Consider the following 23,963-nt stretch of genomic DNA (forward strand, 5'->3'; position numbering starts at 1 on the left):
GGTGTGGGGGTGGAAGTGGACGGGACCACGACGACCATATAGCGCATATTCATTAAAATTCGCATCCACTCTTCTGCGAACTCGACACACCCGCCGGCAATGAGAGATTTATGCGGGCTTAGTCTTGAGTGCACTCCCCAAATGGAGATGTCATCGTGCCTGCAAACTGAGGATAAGGACTAGGTTGAGGTAAAAGATTAGTAGCCAGGGCAACGGCGATTTGTTTATTGTCGCATGTGGCGCGATTATGAAATATAGATTTTACTGTTTCTATAGATTTTTGGTTGTATTTATTTTATAATTTTTTTGGGTTTTACCATAAGAAAAGATAAGTAACTCACTTTTCGAACAATAGCCAATTTACACTGCGGCTTTAATACGTTTACATATTTTGTAGGTTCTTACTCCTTATAGACGACACATGTAAATATGTATATTACTCACGAGCTTAATTGCAAATGCATTATTGTAGTTGGAAATTAGCATTTAAAAGGAAGTAACTCCCCCTTAACAATTTTAATCTTCGTGCGCCTCACGTTCTCATCTCTGAGTGATTCGGAACCGCATGGCTGGCTGCTAACTCATTACGATTACGTTCAGGCTTCTTTGAGCTTTGAACATAAATTGCATGCACTCTTATTTCGGCTACGACTAAAACGGTTTCTTTATTGCTCTCGGATTCTTCGGCGCAGCAGCGGATTTTAGCTTGGAACAGTTTCAGGGGCGTGGGACAGAATCTCATGGGTTTACAGAGAGGTATTAGCCTAGATCTAACTAAGGACTAGTCCATAACGATTAGCTTACAAAAATGGTTAGATATTGAGGATGTGGGCATGGATATGGCTCTGAGTGGATGCGAATGAGGATGCGATGCATTAGACCCGCTGCAGCCTGTGGTCGAGTTGGAGTGCAGTGGTAGGAGCAGCGGAGGGAGGGGTGTATTTCGACTATCGCCAAAGGTTGGAGGTCATCAGGGAGAACGCAACCAGCAACGCTGCCACCACCCGTGCTAGTCAATCGATCCGCTGACTGGGGGATCCCCGGTTGGAGTTCGGATCATTGACATCGGCGATGAACTGATCCCATTTCAACTTCCACTTTTCCAACGCCTCGAACTGGGCGTCTCCCGTCAGCGAACTGTATTGAATGGAATTTAGGGCCAACTTCTTCAGCAGACGCAAGTCGGAGTGCTGCGAGGCGATTCCTAAGAAGGCGATATAGAAGTCGTGCGACAGGGGAGTGGCCTTCCAGAAGGAGGGATCATCCGAGGATATAACCACTGGGTAGCCATCGGCGAAGAAGTGGGAGCACGGATGGTTGCGGAAGTCAGAGACCAGCTGGAGCACTTGATTCGAAATCGGGTTCACTTCAATGGCCACATTCAGCTTTTTCAGCATGTCCAGCACCACGGGATGCTTGACCAGTCCGAATCCATGACCAATACGCTTTGTGCCCAGCAAAATGGCATCGATCAGGTTCTCATCCACAGTGGAACCGAACCAGTTTGTTTCTCCGGCGTGGAAGTAGAAGTCAATGTCCTCGGGGATAGATAATATTTCGTCGACAAAGTCCCTCAAAGGACGTCCCATCTCCTCCTGGCCCACCAAATCGAAACCAGCTACAAATTCCGGGTATTTTTCCTATCGATGGAATCAAATGTTAGGACCATAACTCTAAGTTTTAAATAAATCTTACCTTAATTTGTTTAAGGGTTTGGATATAGCCAGTTACGCCCTCAGCATTCGTATTACGTATAGGAGCGTAGATCATCCTTGAACCAATGAAATCTGGATGAGCCTCCTTAAACTTCTCCAAGGTTTCCACATAGATGCGCACTGTATCCATAGGAGTAAACTCATTTCCATCCATGTCATATAGCTGCAGAAAATTGCAATAATGTTGTGTACAAAAATTACTATTGTCGGTATAGGCCCAATAAATATTGTTTATAATATACTTACCGTGGGAAGAACTGATCGGAATTCCAAGTATAGAACACCATCTTCGTAGAACTCCTCCAGGGCTTTGTAGTAGTAGTCCGCCCAGACGGGGGCGTACATCACCAGACCGTCGAGCAGATTGAAAATGGTCATGAACTTGGACCAGGCGGCGTTGTTGTCCTCGAACTTCTTGGTGGGATACAGGGTGAGCCTCTCAGCCAGATAGTCGTCGACCTTGTCAGCTCCGTATTTGGCTCGCACATCGGAGAGCAGACTCCAATCGCAGTCACTCAGGGCCTGTGGCTTATCCTTGGAAAACCTTAGGGCGGAGGCGCTAAGATCACCATCCTGCTGGCAGGACCAGAGATGCTCATAGTAGGTCAGGTTGATGATGGCCGCTGTGCTGCAGAGCGCCGTATCGTGGGCATGAAGAACCGCGCCCTTGGGCATCTTTTTCAGCAGCTTGAAGAGATCGGTGTTCCGGATGCCGTCCAACACATCAAATATGTGCTGTGAGGGCTTGAAGAGGTGAGGGGTTACCAGGCCTTCGTCAAACTCATTTAACTTGGCCTTCATAATGGTTTCGTTAGCCTTAATTTCCTTGCTGTTTAGCTCCAGGTCATGGCCCAATGAGCGTGATTCCTCGAACCGGAAGAAGGCGCTTCTTAACGTCTTGTAGGTATCCGGCGTGGGACGACCTGGACCCAGAAGGGCTTCCACGTGGGGCGTGCTGCCATAGATCGTCAACAGCTTTCTATCAACCTGGTTCTTCGGGCGAGTGCGTGATTCCACCGGACCCGGTCCGAAGCTAAGACAGACGCACAGGCCCAAAGTTAGCCAGGCGATAAGATTACGGCGGATGACTGGCGACATGATGAGCGGTAGATTCCGTTTGGGTCCGATCGCGACTAGGTCCACTCAGCAACTGACGTCTGCGGCGATTGAGGAGCTCCGATTTTGGTTTCGATGTAGCGCCCTATCTGAAACGATTGGCGGTTCGGCATTATCTTTGATTTAACACGCATTCAAATGGGCGCGTGTGGTTTGGCAACCTGCCATCCAGATAATCGCCCACAATCGCCCAATCTGGCATCTTGATTTACGAGTAGCCGGCGATTAGATTACTTAACCCTGCCCATGGCTATATCCCTGACATTCAAGTGCCGTGCTGTTGGTCACTTTATTGGCCACTCTCGATAAACCGGAAAGCAATGCCCTCGAAGGCAAAATAACCCATTCTTATAAAATTATGCATTGATAAAGCTGAAAAAGTTGCTCTACATATACATATAAAAAACTAAGACCTCTTATCAAAGCTAAATATACGTATTTAAATGGATATAAAACTTAAATTGCTCCTAATTATACCAAGAATAAAAGAGGTTTTTTTCATTATGTAGTTAATTATGTACAAATATACATAAACTAAAATATAGCTAAAATGTCTTAGTAAACACCTTTTTGTTCGCCCATTAATTTTTTAATACAATTTTTGTTAATGATTCGACAATTACTTATTAGTATCCGCTACTATTGACCAAGTTTCTGACCCATCGGTTCCAGCTGCACTGCCACTTGGATACGGCCATATTCTTCTCCGTTTCGCTGAGGGAGCTAAACAGAAACGAATTGAGGGCAAACTGCTTTAGGAGGCGCAAATTGCCCCACCCACTAATCACGCCCACGAAGGCCACATAGAAGTCGTCGGTCAGAGGGGCGGAGTTCCAGAAACACGGATAGTCCGACCCAATTACAATTGGAAATCCGGCGGCAATCAGATACGCCGCCGGATGTTGACGAAAATCGTTAAAGTATTGCAGATAATGGTTGGACAGGGGACAGATCTCCACGGCTATACTAAGCCTTTTCATGACCTTCATAATCTCCGGATGAAAGGGTAGATTCACGGCATTCGCGATCCGTTTACTTTGCAACAATAATGCCTCCAAAAGATTCGCATCTGGGCGGGAACTATCCGGACATCGAGACTCTCCCGCATGGAAATAGAAGTCAATATTTTTGCCGATCCTTAACAGTTGAGTAACATTTTCTAAAAGTGGTAAATTGCACTCGTCACCAAAGGTGTTAAGATCAAATCCAGCAAAGAAATTCGGATAATGCAACTGTCGATGATGAAGGTTAAATAAGGATTCAAAGGGCTACAGACAAAATCTTTGACTACCTTAAGCAGACGTGCATTTTCCAAATACTCATCCATGCGACTGTCATTTAAGTTCCTAGAAGGAGCGTAGATCAGCTTAATTCCGATAAAATCTTTGAAGCTATTCTTAAAAATATTCGATACTGAAACTAAGGCCTCCGCCGTTTCCAAAATAGTAAAGTTATTTCCATCCAGATCGTACATCTAGATAAAGGCAGGGAAAAATTTTAAAATTGAATGATTACCAAGCTATGAAAGCATTTTTAACTGCTTTTCAAGAAGTTTATAATGCCAAGAAGTAAATATTCCAGATTGGAATAAATGTTGCTGGATTATCTCCAGCTCATATCCGCACTTACAATTGGCAGCGAGGAACGCAGCTCTACATATTGCACCCCGTCGGCATAGAAATCGCTCAGCATGGTAAATATAAATTCACTCCAGATCGGACGGAATGTGATCAGTCCATGGATGATGCGTTGGTGGCGTCTTAAGTGTCGCGCCAACTCGGAGGAACTCTTATACCCCTCCGGCCGGACAGTGAGAATTTTCCTCAACCTGTTCTCGAATTCTAACGGAGACTCGAACTGGAAGAAGTTACTCATCAGCATCCAATTGCATTGGTAGTCCTCAGCGGGCGGGATGTGAGGAAAGTTTTTGGAGAATCGGAAGTCCTCGAAACCTTGTTCCATGTTAACGCAGACCCACAGGTTATCGCGGTATGTCAAATCGATGAGGACTTCCGTTCTCAGCATTCCCGAATCGTGGACGTGAAGGAGTCCGCCCTTGGGCATGCTCTTAAGCGCCGCATAAAGATTCGTATCGATGATGTTCAGATGTTTGAGAAACGGCGGTGGCTGGGAGTGATAGTTCCTCCAGAGATTATAAAACTCCTCGTCCACCTGCCTAATGGCCATGAGGCGATCATTGGCCTCCTCCTCCAGCGGACTCAAGCCCATCCCGCTGCCAAGTCTTTGCCGGCGCTCTTTCTCAACGTAAATCTGCCTCAGGCGAGCGTGCCGCTCCTCGGACGTAAGATGGGACATGTTTTCTCCAAGGGGAGCCGAACAAATTAGCACCAACACCATAACACAAAGCATGACGGCTATGGCCACGTGAAAGCAGACGCCACCATATTTACTGGTCGACAATTGCCGGCGATTCTCCTCCTCGTCGAGTTCCATGCGGATCATTCTCATTGCACTCTGTGGAGTTCGCCTTGTCTCTTGGGCATCCTGAAACTCCACATCCCCCATTGTCGCGATTAATAAAATCAAAGAATTTTGAGATCTAAACCAATTTTTTTAAATTTGGTGCCCTAAAATGCCTAATATGCTTACCAAAACATTTTACCTGACATAATATTCAAGTGTTAACATCATGTAACATGAACACTCCACTTAGAGACGAATAGCAAAGGATATTGCGATTCCTTTTCAACAGTGAGGTCAAAATGATCGGAAGACAGACGCCATTTAAGATTATAAATCACGTTAAAAATAAATGGTAACATACTACCAATTTGGAATGATGACTATTCATAAAACAAATTGATTTCAGAAGAAAATTTTTTCAGTCTTTATTGACTAGTAACAATACAAGGAAATCCACTGAAAAGGGTTTAAAGATTGCCATATCAGTTGTCAGTGTAATGGCAGTGCTTTGTTTACGACAGTCCCATTATCGAATTTTAAAACAATTGTGATTTGTTTCGATCCAGGTCCGTTATTCAGAACCACTTGAAATTTGAACTCCCCGTCTCCAATAAACATCTATGTGTAATCATATCGCCTTGGCCTTGGCCACATGTGTAGTTCGAGTTGTGAGGGGGATATATAAAAATAGACCAACTCCCATTTGTTCGCTGAAGAGGTCTTTCCATCTCATGTTCCTTGCCTTTCGCCTATACAGCGATAATGCACAATCTGAGAGAGAGTATCGCTCTGAGAACTCTCTTCACCCGTGGAAAGTTTGTCAGGGGTTGTACTTATCGACCACCACCAGGAGGGAAGCGAAAAGGGGGTGGTGTTTACAATTGTGCAGTGGCTACAGTGTGCTTGAAGATATTTATTATTTACATATTTATTTTCAAATATTCTTGAACGTCAAATAATTACATTAGTTAGTATGTCAGATAAACTTACACTGGACAACAATAGTGAAAAAATACGTAAATGTTTGTAGCTCAATTAATAGAGCATAGAAATAATTGCAAAAATTTACTCAAACAAATTAAAATAAAGTTCTAAAACAAGAAAATTTATATTTTTGGCAAATTACAATCTGTTATGTTTAACTAATTAGAGAATTGACCCTCAAATGGTGGTAGTAACATATCGTATATATATTGCATAACAAATATAATACGTATACTCCTACCCCTTTCGAGCAACCCTTGCCCCACTGTGCCACGAGATCTCTATAATCGGGGACACATGCGCTGGTTGCACGCACTGCCAGCTGCGATTACATGCAACCGCCGCAGGCGACCCTGATTCAGACATAACGGGGGTTCAGACAATGGACATATATAGCTCAGAAATCGGCCAGACACATGCCACGCGCTTCCTGCTCAGTCGAGCGGGCTTGCTCAGCTGCAGCAGATCGAATAGGATGCGATTCAAGACGAGCATAACCATTGCCCACGGAGAGCCACCCAGGAATCGGCGGCTAATGGAGCTGGACGACGACTGTCTGCTAATGATTTGCGAACATCTAGCGCTGGGAGACCAACTGAGACTGATGGAAGTGCAGGAGGAGCGATTTTCGAGCTTGATACTCCAATTGTGGTCCAACAGATACGCCAAGCTGTTTGATTTTCTTTGGGAGCAGCAATTAAACCTTCTAAAGCCCGACGAGCTGGCTCAAATATTGGATCACTTAGGCTGGCGAACAAGAGCCTTAATTAACCTGCCAGGAACCGGCGAAGGATGCCGGAAGTGGCTCAAGCGGATGCAACAAAGCCTCATCCATTTGCAGATACTTAGTTTCACGAAAAGCAATACATTGGTAATACAGAGACTCCCCCACCTGTGCCCCAATGTGGTGGACCTTACGCTTGGCGAGTGTGAGGGTTTAACACCCCTTGATGTGGATTTCATGTTTGAAAATCTTAAAAACCTAAGAGCATTTGAAATGCGCTCTAGTTGGAACTGCAGCCAACAGAGGTACCAGTATCCCAGAAATCTGGAGATCCTGAAACTTCCAGCTTGTATGGTTACCGCCTGCGTTTCTCAGATCTTTCAATTGTCCCGACTGCGCCTATTGACAGCTTTTCTGTGTCAAAATTCCGAGCACGCCCACCTATACAATGATGGCAAGGCGAATTGCAGTGGCACAGGAACTTTGTCCGCGTGCCTGCAGCAAATTCGGGGTCGCAATTGTCGGATTGTGGGTCTCCGTATGCAGTGTCGACTGGATGACTGCCTGCCAGTCGTCGACGTGGAGGAGGTATTCCGCCTGCAATCCTTTGCCTGGCACTCGCAGCTGACGGTGCACTATGATGTGGCGGACGGGAGCGTCAAGTGGATGCCACAGCGACCGCAGGCCGTGCGGTCCCTCCTCCGCTTCCTAGCCACCCAGGCGGCCAGTTTGCGGGAATTGGATTTCACGCGTAACGCACATGCCACGCCCACATTCCTCGCACAACTGGACGCCCACTTGAAGCGGGCCGGCAGATGTCCTTCCCCCCAACTGACAAACACGGATGCGGATAGGGGTGCGGATGCGAATACGGCTGAGACAAACGATTTGGCGTTTGTCGAGCTGAAATTGCTGCATTTGCCTAATGAACAAACGGAAGCGGGCACCGTAGAGATGACAGCGATGAGGGATTAGGCCAAAAGGATAATGGATTGCTGATGTAGGGAGCGAATAACAGCAAATTAGGTAAATCTCGTGTGCTGCCCCTGAGAATTTAGAGTCAGCATGTACTCATGGTGTAATTTCTTTAAGCAATATTTAACAATAAATATGTTCTTAAATTAGAGCAAAGTAAAACATTTTAAATAGCATTTTGTTGAAATTTATTCCGGTTACATGGTAAAAACGCAGTTGGAAACAATTCAAAACGTAGTCAAGCATCAACCTTCCTTATCAAAAATGTTCAACCAATTTCCAAAAAACTTTTGTAACTTTACACATACCATGTAAATTCAGAATTTAAAAGGTTATTGCAAATACAATTTTTGCAACAGTTCTGGAACCCAATTAAGTTATTCTAAATATAACAACACTTACACACATATTTTTGGTCATCCAATTGATTTTAAATCAGCAAAACTGTTCTCCGATTTTTTAGACTGTGTGTAAGTATAGGAGTTTTTGTCTGATAATTAAAAGATTATAATCTAAAATGGATGTGTGGATATTGTTAGGAATTCTGTTCTGCTGCCCGATGAGCTGTATTTGGCATTCAATCGGTTTTTGGGAAACCAGAAGGATCTGAACGAAGCAAGTTCAACCCGAAATCCCAGCCAGAGGATTTTTCAAGGGACGCATCCCATCAGCGACGACGACAGCTTCGATCCCTGTCCTACCGTTAGTCGATTCTCAATGCCACGCAACCCTGTTGAACCATTTGAAGAACCCCAATACCAACATACCCTCGATGCCAGCAGACAGAAAGAGTCGCCAGTGACACAGCATGTGGTAATGATTCATTAAAAAAACTTATACTTTCTAAATTATAATGTTAAATTATAGCTCTCGCCCAGATATAACAAGGACGATGAATATGTGAGTATAATTCCTTATTTACAAACATTTTTTATGCGAATCTTTGAATTTTAGCAATGTTGCAACATGCCGGAGTGCCCGAATAATAGCACACCCATTCAGATTCCACAAAATTCTTTACCTCACTTTCAACCTCTAGTCAACTTATCTCAGCATTCCCGATCCCATAGCGTCCCCAGGTACAATTATAGAAATGATAAGTCTAATCATCAAAATACCACCCACAACGTAAGTGACTAAACTAAAAGACTTAAGCCATTCGAAAAAATATAAAATTTCAGCACTCGGTCAAAAGGATCAAACCGCATACACCGGTATGTTGAAAAATAAACAAATATATTCGTAAATTGATATTAAAATACTAATACCAAAAGTGTGAGTTAAAAGTACCGAGAGGAAACCGTTGTCCCGCCGATCAGAGCAATAATCATGATACAGCTACTAGCTGCAGAAATAACACCTCAATCGATTGGAATAATAGTTCTCAAGTTGGCATGAACTATGGGGAGTTTCAAAGACGCCAATTGCTGTTGCAAAAAATTCAACAACAGCAAGCTAGGCAGCAGAATCAAGAGAATATATCTTGGTTGGAAGATGAAGATCCTATTGTATTTGTAAGTTATCAAAATCCGAAGTCTCTAAATCTATGCAATTTTCAAACACATTAAACAGGCACCTGATCTCAATAGCACGAGAATAAATCAAGATGAACGTGACCAGCAATCCCGCCTGCAAACAAAACCAAATTGTCAGAAATGCAACTCTCGCCAGCAACAAAATGTATGTAGAAAATTATTTGTACTTACTAAGTTTAAATATTTTTGTATACTTTCAAAAAGGCCTCACGATCAATTATTGAGTGCGATCAAACACCAGAAATGGTGCGCAATCAAACGAAGGTATGTTGCCATATCCCAAAAATCATGACGTTTGATATCACTATTCTAATGTTACATTTTTTTTAAATTTTTAATTTCTCTTTAAAATCCAGTACGAAACCACAACTAACGAAACAAGTTATCTTCAGCCACCAGAGACTTTGCGAAACGCTAGATGTAAACCACAGGCAAACCAGGATCTCAGAAATGTAAGTTTAATTATCCAAGCAAAATTTGGTGTTTTTGAATGTGGTTTTTAAATGCCTCATTTAAAACAATAGATCCGAATCACATTTTTTAACCCTTTTCTTTATGAATGTTCATTATAAGCAGTCGCAAGGCATTTGCCAAGATGTCTCTAGGAATCAGGCATCCACTTGTGAGCAATCTATGAGTAAAAATACAAAACATTACTCGGATTCCCCCAAAAGTCAATATGGTTGCTGTAGTCGTGGCTCTACTGCCTGTGACAAAAGTATGGGAGATAGTCAAAACTATGCCTGTTGTGCAGGCACGTCTGCCTCCAGAAATCAAAGCTTTATGGAAATGTCTCAATTAATGTCAGGCAGGTCGTGCTCGTCTGTAAGTTCATAATTTGCGTGGTAGCTAGCCATCTAAAATAATCCTTGTTTTGATAGCCAACTTCGCTGGTGAAAACTAAGAGAAGTTCTTCCGTGGGAAGACGTTCAATGCGAGTGCCCGTTCGAACACGTACGTTTACTATAATTAACTCTAATAAATCAATATCACTGATTAAATCTCTAAAAGCTGAGGATCGTTTGGTTGAGCGCATTCAGAACGAGTTTCACGAAACCTTTGTAAATGATCTCTATTGTCCTGGCGTTATACAAGCTAGTCTCGATGGAAGTGAGAATTTCAACGAGTACTCCAGGGAGATCGCTTTTGCAGGACCAGTTCCGGAGAAACCATATCCGGTGGATCCCATAACCATGATAGAAGCAATCAAGTTGCGCATCGACCACGAGCGCACAGAGATCCGCAAAGAAAAGGATCGAAATGAGGGGGCATATAGAGACTTGAGAAATCAATCAAAGGAGGGCAGGACGAGGCGTCCACGGACAACATTCATTGAGGAAGACATTGATTCTCATTTTAGCCCGAAAATGAAGTCGGAAGTCAATAGAAGTGTGGCTGCCTTTCTGAAAGCCGAGACCGAGTATCACACCAGTATGGAAAGAGTGAGTACTACAATACATTGTGTTTATAAAATGCATACACTACTTTTTATTCATTAGTCACATAACGTAATTAATCGTAGCTCATTTACATCACAATTCGATTGCAATATAGAATAACAATTTTCTGTTTACAGGATTCCGCCTTTGATGCCCATATCAATCGCTTTGAAACTAATCTCTTTGATGAAAGAATTAAAGTCCATTCCTATTCAGCCACAACAACGCCCACTCATCGGTAAATTTAAACGGATTTTTAATCGGAAAAATGCATTAATCCGTTTCACTGGACTTCACTTTGCTCGAGATACAATATTTTTAATGAATGTAGTGCGTTTCGTATCAACAGAACGAAGATATGAGTGATTTATTATTTTTTGCAACTGAACCATTCTTAATACCAACAGAAGTCACTACAATAAAGTTTCAAAAAAGTCCCTAATTAATCTATAAATTTATCGGTCAGGACAAGGAAGTGAATATTATAAAACCATTCACTTCCATTCGGTTCAAACTACTTCAGATTGGATTACAACTTCTGACCGATAAGGGCAAATTGTTAAGCAGTTAATCAGACTTATGAATGACTTGGAAATGAGCAATCTATACACGTTTAATCTTTATGATATGGTCCGACCTCTTTAGAGGGATTCGTCAGACTCTGCATAAATAATTGAATGTTAACTATTTATGGATCAAATGCAATGTTATAAATTACGTAATTTCCACCATAATTTTTTTTCACGCAAATCATTAGATTAAATACTTTTCAGAGCAGTGTACTGAAGAAGATTTAAAACAATAATAAATAATACGCATTAGCGGTAAACATTTTGCCAAAATCAACGGGGAAAGCGGAAAGAATAAGCACATTTATTTATTACTACGTAAACTTTCAATAAGCTAATTGTAATAATAATTATAATAATTATAATAATAATTCAAAGACTAAATATGAATATATAAGAATATAAAAAAAATATAATAGACTAAGAATTTTAAAAATAAAGCTACAAAAGACCACTAAAAGAAAAATGTCTTTGGTTCGTTGAGCACAAAATTGTGAGTACGTACATACATATATCACGTGTGATAACATACTCTCCGAAACATATAATTTTTTAAGAGACACAACTAAAGAGAACTAAAATTTGGACATAAAAGAAAGCTGAGTTAAAAATAAGTAATCAGCTGGTGGTTCTCAACAACACAAAGACATCGCTGCACGCTCTTTTTTAATATCTAAATGATTTTCATTCAGCAGGCTGATTTTACAACAAATAAGCAAACATAACAAAGAAATTAAATCAAATAAACAAAATGTTAAATGGCCAATCAGTTGAAGTTTTTGTTGTTTTTAAATGGCTTAACATGTTGAATATTCATAGATTAATTTCGCAGAGTTTGCATAAACGAATCAATTATGCGACTTTTACTCCCTTTTTTTATGCCCTTTGTCTTGCGTATTGTTTGCATTGAACAATATTTATGGCGCATAATAAACAGAGTTTCAGCTATATTTAAGTAGTGTTATTTAACAATCTAAATTTGTTAGCTGTCTTTAATTATATTTTAATTTAATTTCAACACCATGTACATAATCAAACGAAACTTTACCACAAGCGCAGGCACACAATATGACTGAAAAGATTCCGAGCACTTCCTCGCTGCGATCTTCACGCGAAAAAGGCCTCCCAACGACTGATTCCAACGATCCCGAACTGGAACCGGAGAACCTCCCTCTATGATCCCTCGTCGGAGCGCCGACGTCGACGGCGGACTTCCATCAATCGCTCGCTGCACAATCAGCCCTTGGTTTTCTTTTTCGTGTTTTATCAGTGGGTTAGAATTAATGAAAAGGCAGCAAAATCAGATAATATAAAGATAAAGTTCTCGCTTCGGCTCTCTTTTTAAAACCAAGAGACCGGCCTGAAAACGGCTAAACGAGGGTCGTCTTTAATGTTCTGCACACATACATAATCATAAACATAACATAATAATGGTTTTCATAAAAATAAATATTAAGAATAGCTAGCATTTACAATAAGGATATTTATTTACAATTAATATAGAACATTTGCATATCAAATTCTAGGGGATTTATTTACAGCTCAGAATATTGTTTAATATTTTAATTAATCAGAAATCTTTAATTGCTTAACTAAATTAATTGAAATTTCCGTATATGTATATATGTATTACATATGAAATTATATTAAATAACATGTTAATTATTTATTTATTTTATGATAAACGAATACATTCTTAAGGTACATATATATTTTTCTCACACTTTCTTTTCAAATTCCATTTAAAAAAACCAATTATTCAATCAGACAATTTTCGCAAATGGTTATGTACTTATATATGCAATTTTTTTTTTTTTGTTTTATAAACAAAACGCATTTGCTTGAGAAATTGAAAAAATGAATAAAAAGTTTGGACCACCCATCCTGCGGCAAATCTCACAACAAATTATGGGAAAGAACACAGATATGCCCACGTAGATAGCAAAGATCTATAAAATTTTAGTGATATTTTGTCATGAAAAAGTATAAAAATTATTTATCTGAATTCCCAAATGTTGTTTGTACAGCAGTTTAATAATTTGAGTAGTAACATTAATTTGAATAGGTAAGTGCTAGGAAATTATCTCTTCAATGCAAACCGTTTTCCAAGTTTAATACAAATAGAGTATAAATATTCGAATATATGTGAGACATGATTTCATTAGCGAATGTTAAAACACCCCCGTGCATTCATGAATCCCTTTAGAATGAATGCAGTGCAAACTGTTAATTTGTTTATAATAAAATTTCTGTGATTTGCCTTAGGTTTGAATTAATGGTCTCACAACGAATGCGTTGCACATTGCCCAGATAGTAAAGATATATTTTTGGCTCTGCTATTTTTGGTCATGGCTGTGCAAATTTTTAAATGTGTATATGGAAAGCAAATAAAATTCTGAAAAGGATTACAAAACTGAGGAGGACAAAAGAGAGGTAAACACGAGCACAGGCATCCGGAGAACAAGAGTCATAAATAAATTCATAACTGCATCCCATGCAAATTTCACAGGGCAATTGCTTTGGGCCAGAATTTCCGAGTAAAGCTGATTCAGATCATGAGCACTGTCTGAGCTAATGTATGAATGTCTTTACGGTTATGGCCGGGTGTGTTTGTGAGGAATGGATTATGTGGACATAAATGAATTTATGGCATGTGCTAATCTCGAGGGCTTAGAAACACCCAGCCGCCGTGTCTATAATATAATTATACCTATTGCCCCTGCACTTTATGACAAATTATTTTTGAAGAACGTAAAACCAAGTGAAAGGTAGTCGTCAGCACTGACTGCACTTCAATCAGCAAGTTTTTTTTATTCACATTCACTGATTCACTGATTAATTGTTCCGTTCGAACTTATCTTTATATTTTTTGTTTACGAGTTTTATGCAATCATCGATCAATTAAATAGCGGAATCAAGGGATGTGTGAATTAAGACAGCTCATATTAACGCAAACAAAAATAAAATGAGCAAAAATAGTAATGCGCAAATATTTAAAGAATGATTTAGAATGTGTTGTAAAATTGTCAAATGTAACATATGATCTCATTTAAGTAGCTCTGCTTAGTTTCGCTAAGATTATAAAATTCTTTACTTAACTATAATTAATCTGTAATTTTTGCGGTAAACCAGAGTATATAAGTTTATGCAACCAATTTGTGGCTATCGGATCTTTGCGCACAGCTGATACAATATTCGTTTAGTCGCATAAACAAAAGACCACCGCTATACAAAATTGTTTAGCTGTATAATTAGTGCAATCGATGGGTGGCGAGTGGGTGTGGAAAAATCGGGATATTCGATGCGAAAGCGATGGGAACTTAACCAGCCCAGTTGCATTGATAATGGGGTGAATTTCCAGTTTGCAACATTTTGCGGTAGTATGTATGTTAGATGGTGCAGCATTGGGAGCGGAATTTGATTCAGTTACACGAAGAGTGCGCCTTAACCTCACTGAAATAGACCTACAATAGGGCAAGGGGTTCATGGAAGTTGATTATGCGTTGTTTTGGCACTTAATGTGATGAAATATGCAGAGAGCCATTAGCCCAGGTTGGGATTGGGAAATGGTGGCGGTAAATAGCGGCAGTACACGATTGCAAAACGCACAGTGCCTGCAGTAAATTATGCAACACAATTCGCCAACGTGCTTCAATTTCGAAGCAAACATTTGGTTGCGAAGGAATAATTTCCAAATCATGGTTTAATTTTTGTTCAAATGCATATTTTTGTGCGCAACTGGAAAATGATTTGGCTAGCAAAGATTGAACTTCTCACACAAAATATTTTTGTTTTTGCCGCAGGCAAATAGAAAATATAGAATTTTTTCCTAAACATACATACGCAAAAAATAAGAAAAGTAAAATATTTCCTCACATATTTCGTTTTTAAATCGAATCGATCGGCAGCTTAATAGTTAATTAAAATTCGAAATTGGTTTATCAAGACGCACTATGAACCATTTTCGCACATAATCAAAAGCATGCGAGCAATTTATGAGTGCTGTAGACAGATGTGCTCCCTCTCTTTCTTTGTTTGCTCCTCTATCTCTTTCATTCAACGTCAAAGGCAATTAGCATGCAAAACAAGTCGAAGCCATGAATGCACATCTTACGCACACACATTTATGTGAAAATGCATAAATATTATCCAAATACAGTAGTACTTATGTTGGCTTAAGTGTGCATGACTGCAAAAGGTGCGCGACATAACAAGGCAGCTATTTGCCCCAATAATGATCTATTTATTGTCAGATAAACTTCTATTCTTCTATTTTCTTTATAGAATTTAATGGTTTGCTATCAGGTATTGACTTATAACCTTCCTTAGTTTGTAAAGTGAAGTATGAGATGCTCATTGGACTTTTGTTAGCACACCATATAGTTTTGTGACGCACCTTCTCACATACATTCTGGCTTGCTTGCATATTTGTGCGGTGCTCCTCATTTCGAAACAATACCAACAACACCAGCAACAGAAGCGGTAATAACAGCAGCAAAAACAGCAAATAGTGCCAGCTGCAATAAGCCCGCGGCACTGCCGCCAACCGCTCCAAATGTATGCAACATTATGCGGCATGTGCACTAAACAAGTCATGAATTTCAAACAGTCGCCGGAGATCCCGCCCCCAATATCCCCCAACCCCACCCGCTCTCCCTTGGCGACCGAAATACGCTCCTTGGTGCATTCTTTGCATGAGTAATAAATGCGGAAGGGGTACAAAATGCAACCGCAAATGGCGGTGTGGTGCGGTGGCCTGAGTTTTCCTTCATATTCCGCACTGACTTCTGCCATCGGCGAAAGAGACCGCGAAAATCGCTCGCCGCCTGGTTGGCACTTCCGCTTTTCATTTGCCTCATGTTTAATACATTCACGCAGATGCAAATGGCTGCGGGCGTGTGTTCGTGTGTGAGTGCCACTGGCGCAAATGCATCACCGCAAAATGCCCCAATAAGTATGCTAAGCAAGGCTCCAAATATACTCCACTGCAGTGCACTGATGCAAGCTTATCGGACTCGGAAACCCATAGATTTCAGATTGATTTGACTTGGATTTTTGTTCGTATAGAAAGATGATTAGTTTCAAAAAATATAATTGGTGTGATTACAGGTTTGTAAACAAATCAATTAAATCAGTCCTTAATCAACCTATGATTAAGATGTGTGGGTAACTTCAGAAATAGAAAACTTTCAAACGTATTTTCATTTTTAATAGAGAAATATATAAATTATGTCATAGAAGTCAAATCAATTTTGATTGTTTAGGAGTTAACAACTTTCCAATTGTGTTTTAGTCATTTAATTTACTTGATGCAAAGCTGTTAGATTCAGATTCATTTGTACAGCAGCAATTAAATATTTAACCAACACATGTATTTTCATGTGATTTTCCCTTCAATTTCAATTGAAATTTCTGTTCTCCCACTAAAAGTACACTTGATTGTTTTTTGGTGCTCTACCTGAATTTGCATATCAGCGGCAAGTTGCAAGAAATGTAAAATATCAGGCAGGTGGAAATAAAAAAGTGAACTGAGCAACTCCTAATTGCGTGCTTGCTGCATGCGACAATTTGCCACCACACAGCGACAAATATGAGTATATCTGAAATAGAATGCATGTAAAGGAGGTGTGCGCGAGTGTTGGTGAAAGCAACGAACCGGAAGTACGTCACACACACACACCCAAAACGTATACACCCGCAGAAGAGAACGGGAAATACTCGTGAGTGAGCTGATGCAAGGCCCCAGACAGCGTGTATTTAGTTTAACAGCTTCGCAGGCAGCGACATGCGACACTGACACTACAAGTGTTAATGCCAGCCACGCCCCACCGCCCCACATCCGCTCACAGACACACCCACACACACACACATATTTAGCCGCTGAAGTGCGTGGAGCAGTTTTTGCATACTGCAAATAAAATGATGTTAAAACATTTGTAAGGCCAAACTAACTAGAATTTCGTTGGCACTACAAACGAAGCCACCATTTTGCACCCTTATGGAAATGCACCCCCCATTCGTACTTGAAAATCCACTTTCTTGCCTCCGCTGCGGCGGGGCAAAAAACTTTTTAATCAAATTTTTCAATTTAGCTTCGTACATCGTTAATTAAAAACAGGGCTCCCCTCGTGCCAAATCGTCGGCATAAGTTTGTTAGTTTGACATGTGCTGCAGTTAGTTGCCCTTAATTTAATTTCCTCAACGGCGTTTAAATGGTACGCATTCGCCGCGTAGTACCACTTAATCATTTCACCCCAAACACGATACACCAATGTTTCCGTTTACTTAACTTTCTTTAAAATCAGACTATTTCCTATATGTATTTAACCAGGGTAATAAGGGATATGTATTATGAGCTCCCCTTAACTTTTGTTTTTAGTTTCCCGCGAGCTTCTCGAAATCAGCGAGCCAAAGAAGTGTTAATAATCCGACATGTCAGTAATGTCTTTAATTAAGCTGGCTCCTTTTCAACGACTACACACAACCATGTAATCGCATGGATTAATTAACCATAAATGAGCTCCACATTTTCATTTCCCTTCGAAGCCAAGGGAACGGGAAAAATAGGTGCAACATATGCCCCCGCGCATTGGAGTGTGAATAAAAGTAATTTGATGCTAATTAAATGCCCGCAGCAAACACTGGGATCCGAAAGTCCCTCGGCGACCAGGATTAGCTGGTATATATATGCATTTTTCGCTAATGACACTTAATTGTGCAACACTTGAACGCGCTGAATAGTTATTTGTAATAATTATTTCAATGGCCGGGGAGCCTAGACCAGACACCGGCTTGGGGGACTGACTTCATAAGCCAATTAAGTCAGATGAGAACAGCGGAAAGCCGGCAACAAAATGTTTACCCCACAGCTGGCCACACCTAAAAGTCCTGCCAGCGCAGTTGTTGCAAATTAAGTTAGGAAAACCCTCGACAGCCGTCAAGGGTCGAGTGGCAGACAGTCGGACTGGGCCGCGTTTGCAGCGGCTCTTGGCCATAGCCGCCCCTTTGACGGCGTGGCCGTGTTTGGGCCATAAAACCCGCCGCTGGCAAGAGTCATAAAAAGCCAGTCAAGAGACGGCACACGACAAGACAATTGGCAATGAAACAAATTACATCGCGAACAAATGCACTTGCTGCGGCAGATTGTCCTTGGCGCAACTAAATGGAAGAACATTTCGTGTTCTTGCTCGTTGCTGAATTCGCAATGATGGCTCCAATGTGATGTCACAATTTTCATGCAATTACACTGGAGAAACCAAGACAGGTTACTCTTGAAATTGATTTCATTGCTGGATAAAACTGCTTTTTGATAAATATAAAAATTATAAAAGAATATATTTATCAATAAATATATTAAGTTAGGAAATGACCACCATATAATAATTTCTTTTCTACTTTACTATAATCATAAAAAATGTCTGTGACATTTGGAACATATACGCAAATTCAGAATATCATAAAGTGCAACTTGCTCCCTATCTATGTAACAATCTTAGACATCGACGTGATTTAGAAACTACTTAACGCAAATCTATTACCTGTTTGACGAATAATAATATTTCAAAAATGATTCGTAACTGCTACTAAAAGTCGAATTTCTGTATTGTCCATCTAATAAGACAGATTAGCATGGTACAGTTTGTTTTCGAAATAATATTGTCTATGAAAACATGGCCACCGCTTTTCAACGGCAACTAATCCCGCGTATTACATGCCACCTATATCCCCTCCTCGCTCCCACGAAAACAATAAACAAATAGAAGCAGCCGCAACATGATAATAAGAAAGACAAAAGTAATTTTTTGCCGACGAAAAGAAAGTTTGTCTTTTATTACAATGTTCTGGGGTGCCGCCCCCTTTCCAATTCCACCATGTTGCATGGCGGAGGCGTGTCAGAACGAGCCATAAGCAGTTAAAATATGCAAAGTACAGCGCCGGCAACAATGGCGAACAACACTATTTAATGAAAATGCACAAGGAACAAAACTTGTAAGGAATCAGCAACGAAATGAGGGGTGGGCAACTTGAGAAAGTGTTGCATACTTTTAGGTGGCCAAGCGATGACGACGACCATTGTGATGCCTTTGACCTTCACGCCCCCATCGCCAAACGCCCTATTTATATAAGCTGCAGCCCAGCGAAAAGTTTTCCAGACTCCTCTATTTTCTTTGCGCTTTCGGGATTGCCGAAAATATTTGCACAGGCTACTACAACGGGGAATTGCAGCCACAAGCATTTGATGAAGTTGTTTATTGTGTTTCGCTCATTTTTCGACCCTAACTGGAGAGTTGTACAACTTACCGGCAGATTTGCTACACAAGGATTATTATAATAATTATACATTTAAAGAATATGAACTTTTCTGTATTTGCTGTATGTTTTCAAGCGAATAAATGGGCACAAAAAGGGTGTAACATTGATGTATGTTTCATTTGTTTCACATTTGGTTTCGCTTTTATTATATTCATTTCATAAGTAGAATGAAAACATTCAAAACTTGCATACTTTGATTCATCTGGTAGGTATTATTATTGCACTAAAATTACATTTACATCCATTTGCTTAGGAAGGGTATAACCAGTTTTGGTACCATACTATTTTCAAGCGCCACGTCGTCCTGCACTTTTTTGCGGGCCAAAAAGTTTTTGATGCCGCTTTTGGTTTTTCTCGGTGTTAAGTTGCGTATGGAGCAAATGAATTTAGAAGTCTTATTTAACAAGTTTCGCCCACTTTTGGCCTGACTGCAGGACAAGACAGGGATCTACATCTTTATCGACAGCTTAGCACAGTGAAAGTTCCCATCGTGCAGTTTGGCTTCTTCAGTGTTTTTGTCCGTTTGTGCAATGTTATACCGTTTTATTTGAAAACTTACAGCCAAGAGATGGGAAATTTATAAGTATTTTGCAAAAATACATTTCCTGCTTCTAACTCTTTGTAAGTTTATTGAGCTTTAAACTTGAACTCCGTAAACAGGCGCAAACGATACTCGTAATAGTTTTATAGAGTTTATTTGTTAGTTTGTTATTAAAAGCATAGACCTTAGTTTAGTAAGTATTGTCTATTGATAAATTATATATGCCTGATAAGCTTTTACAAACAAAACAAATGACACTGGCTCAGAGCGTTAGTCTTATGCATTAGACTCGCTTTACCTAAGACATTTGCTGCTAACACTTTAATCAAACAAAGAGCAAGGCCACTACAACCTCAGGACATTACCGAAAGATGTTACCCAAACGTAATGCTGCCCACTGATATATAATTAACCAAATCGAAATAGACAAAGGAGCTCGGCTTGCCAACAAACATAGAGCACAAGGACCTGCCAGACGGTTGCCATATCTCATGCCATGCCTTCGTTGTTTGGGCACGTGTTGGTGCGGTTTCCTGCCAAAACTGTGGCACTCTGTGGCTGCCAAACCAAACCAGTCAAAAGCAAACCGGAGCAGGCCAACACAGACACGCAACCTGGAAAGTGGTGACTTTTGGCAGTTACTTTGCCTTGCCAACGGCCCCAAATGAACCACTTATTAAATGTCGCGCACGTAAAAAAAAATTGTATAAAAAATTAAATGTAAATGAATTTTATTCTATGAGTGAAATTTTATGAATATTTTAAGTTATCTAAAATATATTTTAGATAATATATTAGATATATATTATACTAAATATATATTTATTTTTTCACGTGGAAGATTACAAGTCAGGAGGCGAGACACGAATGAAATTTAAACCCGAAACTGAGCGGTAATTACATCATACATGGCTCGATAGTTTTGCAAGTGGCGTCAGCTCCACCTCATTATCCTTGTGGGCAACCGCCAAGGATGTGGCGATCCCAGTGGTCGCATCTCCACATATCAGCTTACCAATGAGATGACTCCTCCCCTTGTTTCGGGTGTCAAGTGGCATTATCGCCAGAACAGTTGTCATCCCCTTCGACAACAAGTATTATGCCACTTCTTGCCATTTAATTACAATTTTCTAGGCAATTCCAGTTTGATTGGTGATCGTTTCGAGGCACAGCTGCGTGAAATGAAATTGAACGGGAGCCAGCTCGAATTGGGGCATGCCTTGGAAAAACCAGCCATGGAAAACCCGACGAGCCGAACCTCTGAACTTTTGTGGTCAGCAAAATTGTTGTTCGCTTTTAATTACCAATGTACGTGACTCGTTTTTAATTAGACAGACAGCGAAATGCTGGGAAATAAATATAGCTTTATTTATGCATGTTCAAATATATGACGGTATTATTACGTTGAAAGAGGGAATTTATTTGTTATTATACTGTTATTTAACTAGTGTCTTAACAATATAACATTTTCATTTGTTCGTGTACAATTCTGATGTCAAAATATGCGTTATTGATTACACAACGTGCACATAACAATGGGCTCAACTAACTTCATAATAGATATAGATTTGAAAGTGAAATGACTTTGGAATGGAACACAAAGCACAAAGGAATGGCAAATGATTTTTATTGACCAAGAAGAGCATTTTTAACTTTGAACGCCTCATGGAAATTCATTGGCTTGAAAGCACTTTCTGCGGCAGGCACATGTGTGGCAGAGGGTAAAGTTTGGCGCTCTCAGTATTCATAATGGTGCAAAAGTTTAAGTCAATTAGAAAATTTCCTTTTTCCTGACTTTCCAACTTTATCAATTTTTTTCCTGTCTGCTCGAGCTTCCTTAGCCAGTCTCACTTTGTGCCCAAGTACGAAGGACAAACAAAAGCTTTGGCAACTATCTTTTATTTATTCATTGAATTCTGTACTTCAATTAAAAAGCCATTAGAAATGGCACAGAGAACACAGAAAGGCTAAGAAGGCAGACGAAGGTCGCCATGCCAATTCGTTGTCCTGGGAAAGTCGAGGCAAACAGACTGTAAACACAAAGCTCCGATATCCTTACACCGATCCCACAATCAATATGGTTATCCTTTGCTTGTCAAAAGCAACATTTGCATGCAAGGATATCGTACTTGGCTTTTGTTCTCGCCTTGTCTTTGACCTACAACCTTCACAGAAGGCACCCCCTCGTCGAACCGACCTGCCCTAATTTATATTTAATGCTTGAAGGCACCAGCACTTCCTCGGGCAAAATGGATTGCAAAAATTCCCACAAAGAAAAACAGCGTGGAATCTCATAAACGTGTTTGAATTTAATAAAGTTATTCCATCTTGATTTTATAAGGATATACAGACTAGACAATTAAGGTGCACGCAGCATTAATGGAATTAATAATAATAATATATATACAAACATATATGTAATGCTCCTTTTTTGTATCAGTGTGGCCCAGTTTGACACTCGTAGGTGCCAGACGGGTCAATATGCTGTTATTTATATTTAATTTCCAACTCCCTGTATTCACCTTGTGCGGCAAGGACACTCTGTGCTGGTAGGACGAGCAAAATGGATTGGAAAAATCTTTCATAACTTTAATCTATATCATGTTACGCAAATCGCACTGAACAACCTGCTCACTTGGACGACAAGATTACTTGGACGACACAACATTACGTTTAATTAGATTTTGGCTGGGCTCCGGACGCTGCTGCTCTTCTAAAGTGTTTTCAATTCAATTGGGGTTAACATGCGAAATTGTGTTTTGAAAAGTTGCTTTTTGTCTAAGGGTAATAGCTGGGATTTGCCCTGAAGGACAGAGTGAATTGAACATCTTTATTTAATTGCTGTCCGGAAATAGCAGTTAAAAATGCCATGAGAATTCGAATTATTTCGAAATGCAATTACAGTGTTCAATGGCCACTGTCCATAGTCAAGGTTCCTAATTTGAACCTACTTTGGACAGCTGGTCTTACAAATTATTCACGGCATAATTACACACCAAGGCTTCTGGGCAGTCGGCTAAAATTGAACAATTATAATGCTAGTTCTGCTGGCCAACCAAACTATTTATGGAGGTCACAGGCGGTCGCAATGGGACATGTGGCCTCAATGTCAATGACAAAACGATGGGCAGACCATATTGACCTTGCTTGATTATGTGACACGCAACCCCAATGTCCGTATATCCCAGCCGAAAAATAGTGACAAGAAACTTACAAATAACCTATCTTGTTAAACATGAATTTAATTTTTAATTTTTGTATCCTTAAATGAAATTAAATAGTCATAAGTATTACGTATGCGCCGTGTGTTCTTCATGCATCATGGGAATCGACAGCTTGCCACTTGTTGGTCGCCTGCAATTTTCCCAATTGATGGACATATTTCATTTGCAAATTTTCCATCACTGCAAATGTGCATATTTATAAGTGAGGGCAGTCAAAAATTCATAAGCAGGCAATACGCCAAAAATCATTTGCGAAATCCAAATGATGCTGTGCCCCAATTGAAAGAATAAATTTAAGCAGCTCATATCGGATTCGCACTGCCATACTATATATAAATGTGCGATTCCTGACAAATAAATGTGCAAAAGAATGTCAAAACACATAGTTGGTCTTAAAATATATA

At 40.2% G+C, this 23,963-nt stretch overlaps 4 protein-coding genes across 8 annotated transcripts; 2 read left to right on the top strand and 2 right to left on the bottom strand.

Annotated features, from left to right (window-relative positions):
- Window positions 1-267: 267 nt before the first annotated feature.
- Window positions 268-12,628, bottom strand: LOC6606123 (adenosine deaminase 2). Of its 2 annotated transcripts, none has more exons than XM_032718624.1 (4): window positions 12,530-12,628; window positions 1,962-2,920; window positions 1,696-1,878; window positions 268-1,640 (listed from the first exon to the last, which is right to left on the bottom strand). In XM_032718624.1, exons 2-4 carry the CDS (start codon window positions 2,811-2,813, stop codon window positions 1,014-1,016), a joined length of 1,662 nt encoding a protein of 553 aa, XP_032574515.1. In that variant the 5' UTR covers window positions 2,814-2,920; window positions 12,530-12,628; the 3' UTR covers window positions 268-1,013. The 2 variants fall into 2 exon arrangements, with proteins under 2 accessions (XP_032574515.1, XP_002030931.1); XM_002030895.2 differs by having other exon boundaries at window positions 1,962-2,916; window positions 12,530-12,620.
- LOC6606124 (adenosine deaminase 2) lies at window positions 3,381-5,553 on the bottom strand. Of its 2 annotated transcripts, XM_032718623.1 has the most exons (4): window positions 5,442-5,551; window positions 4,461-5,391; window positions 4,123-4,305; window positions 3,381-4,063 (listed from the first exon to the last, which is right to left on the bottom strand). In XM_032718623.1, the coding sequence occupies exons 2-4, from the start codon at window positions 5,355-5,357 to the stop codon at window positions 3,458-3,460; spliced, it is 1,686 nt and encodes a 561-aa protein (XP_032574514.1). In that variant the 5' UTR covers window positions 5,358-5,391; window positions 5,442-5,551; the 3' UTR covers window positions 3,381-3,457. The 2 variants fall into 2 exon arrangements, with proteins under 2 accessions (XP_032574514.1, XP_002030932.1); XM_002030896.2 differs by having other exon boundaries at window positions 3,382-4,063; window positions 4,461-5,553.
- LOC6606125 lies at window positions 6,715-8,095 on the top strand. Its single transcript, XM_002030897.2, has one exon. The coding sequence runs from the start codon at window positions 6,715-6,717 to the stop codon at window positions 7,936-7,938; it is 1,224 nt and encodes a 407-aa protein (XP_002030933.2). The 3' UTR covers window positions 7,939-8,095.
- On the top strand, window positions 8,185-11,798 carry LOC6606126. Of its 3 annotated transcripts, XR_004361764.1 has the most exons (14): window positions 8,185-8,408; window positions 8,478-8,751; window positions 8,806-8,838; window positions 8,893-9,066; window positions 9,120-9,152; window positions 9,213-9,452; window positions 9,511-9,618; window positions 9,678-9,737; window positions 9,830-9,925; window positions 10,047-10,298; window positions 10,355-10,427; window positions 10,485-10,915; window positions 11,050-11,630; window positions 11,691-11,796. XR_004361764.1 is itself a non-coding variant. In XM_032718621.1 (13 exons), exons 2-13 carry the CDS (start codon window positions 8,656-8,658, stop codon window positions 11,152-11,154), a joined length of 1,701 nt encoding a protein of 566 aa, XP_032574512.1. In that variant the 5' UTR covers window positions 8,185-8,408; window positions 8,478-8,655; the 3' UTR covers window positions 11,155-11,798. The 3 variants fall into 3 exon arrangements, 2 of the variants coding, with proteins under 2 accessions (XP_032574512.1, XP_032574513.1); XM_032718621.1 differs by having other exon boundaries at window positions 11,050-11,798; XM_032718622.1 differs by having other exon boundaries at window positions 10,050-10,298; window positions 11,050-11,798.
- Window positions 12,629-23,963: the final 11,335 nt, after the last annotated feature.

This window comes from Drosophila sechellia, chromosome 3L, assembly GCF_004382195.2.
Source record: "Drosophila sechellia strain sech25 chromosome 3L, ASM438219v1, whole genome shotgun sequence".
Taxonomy (NCBI): domain Eukaryota; kingdom Metazoa; phylum Arthropoda; class Insecta; order Diptera; family Drosophilidae; genus Drosophila; species Drosophila sechellia.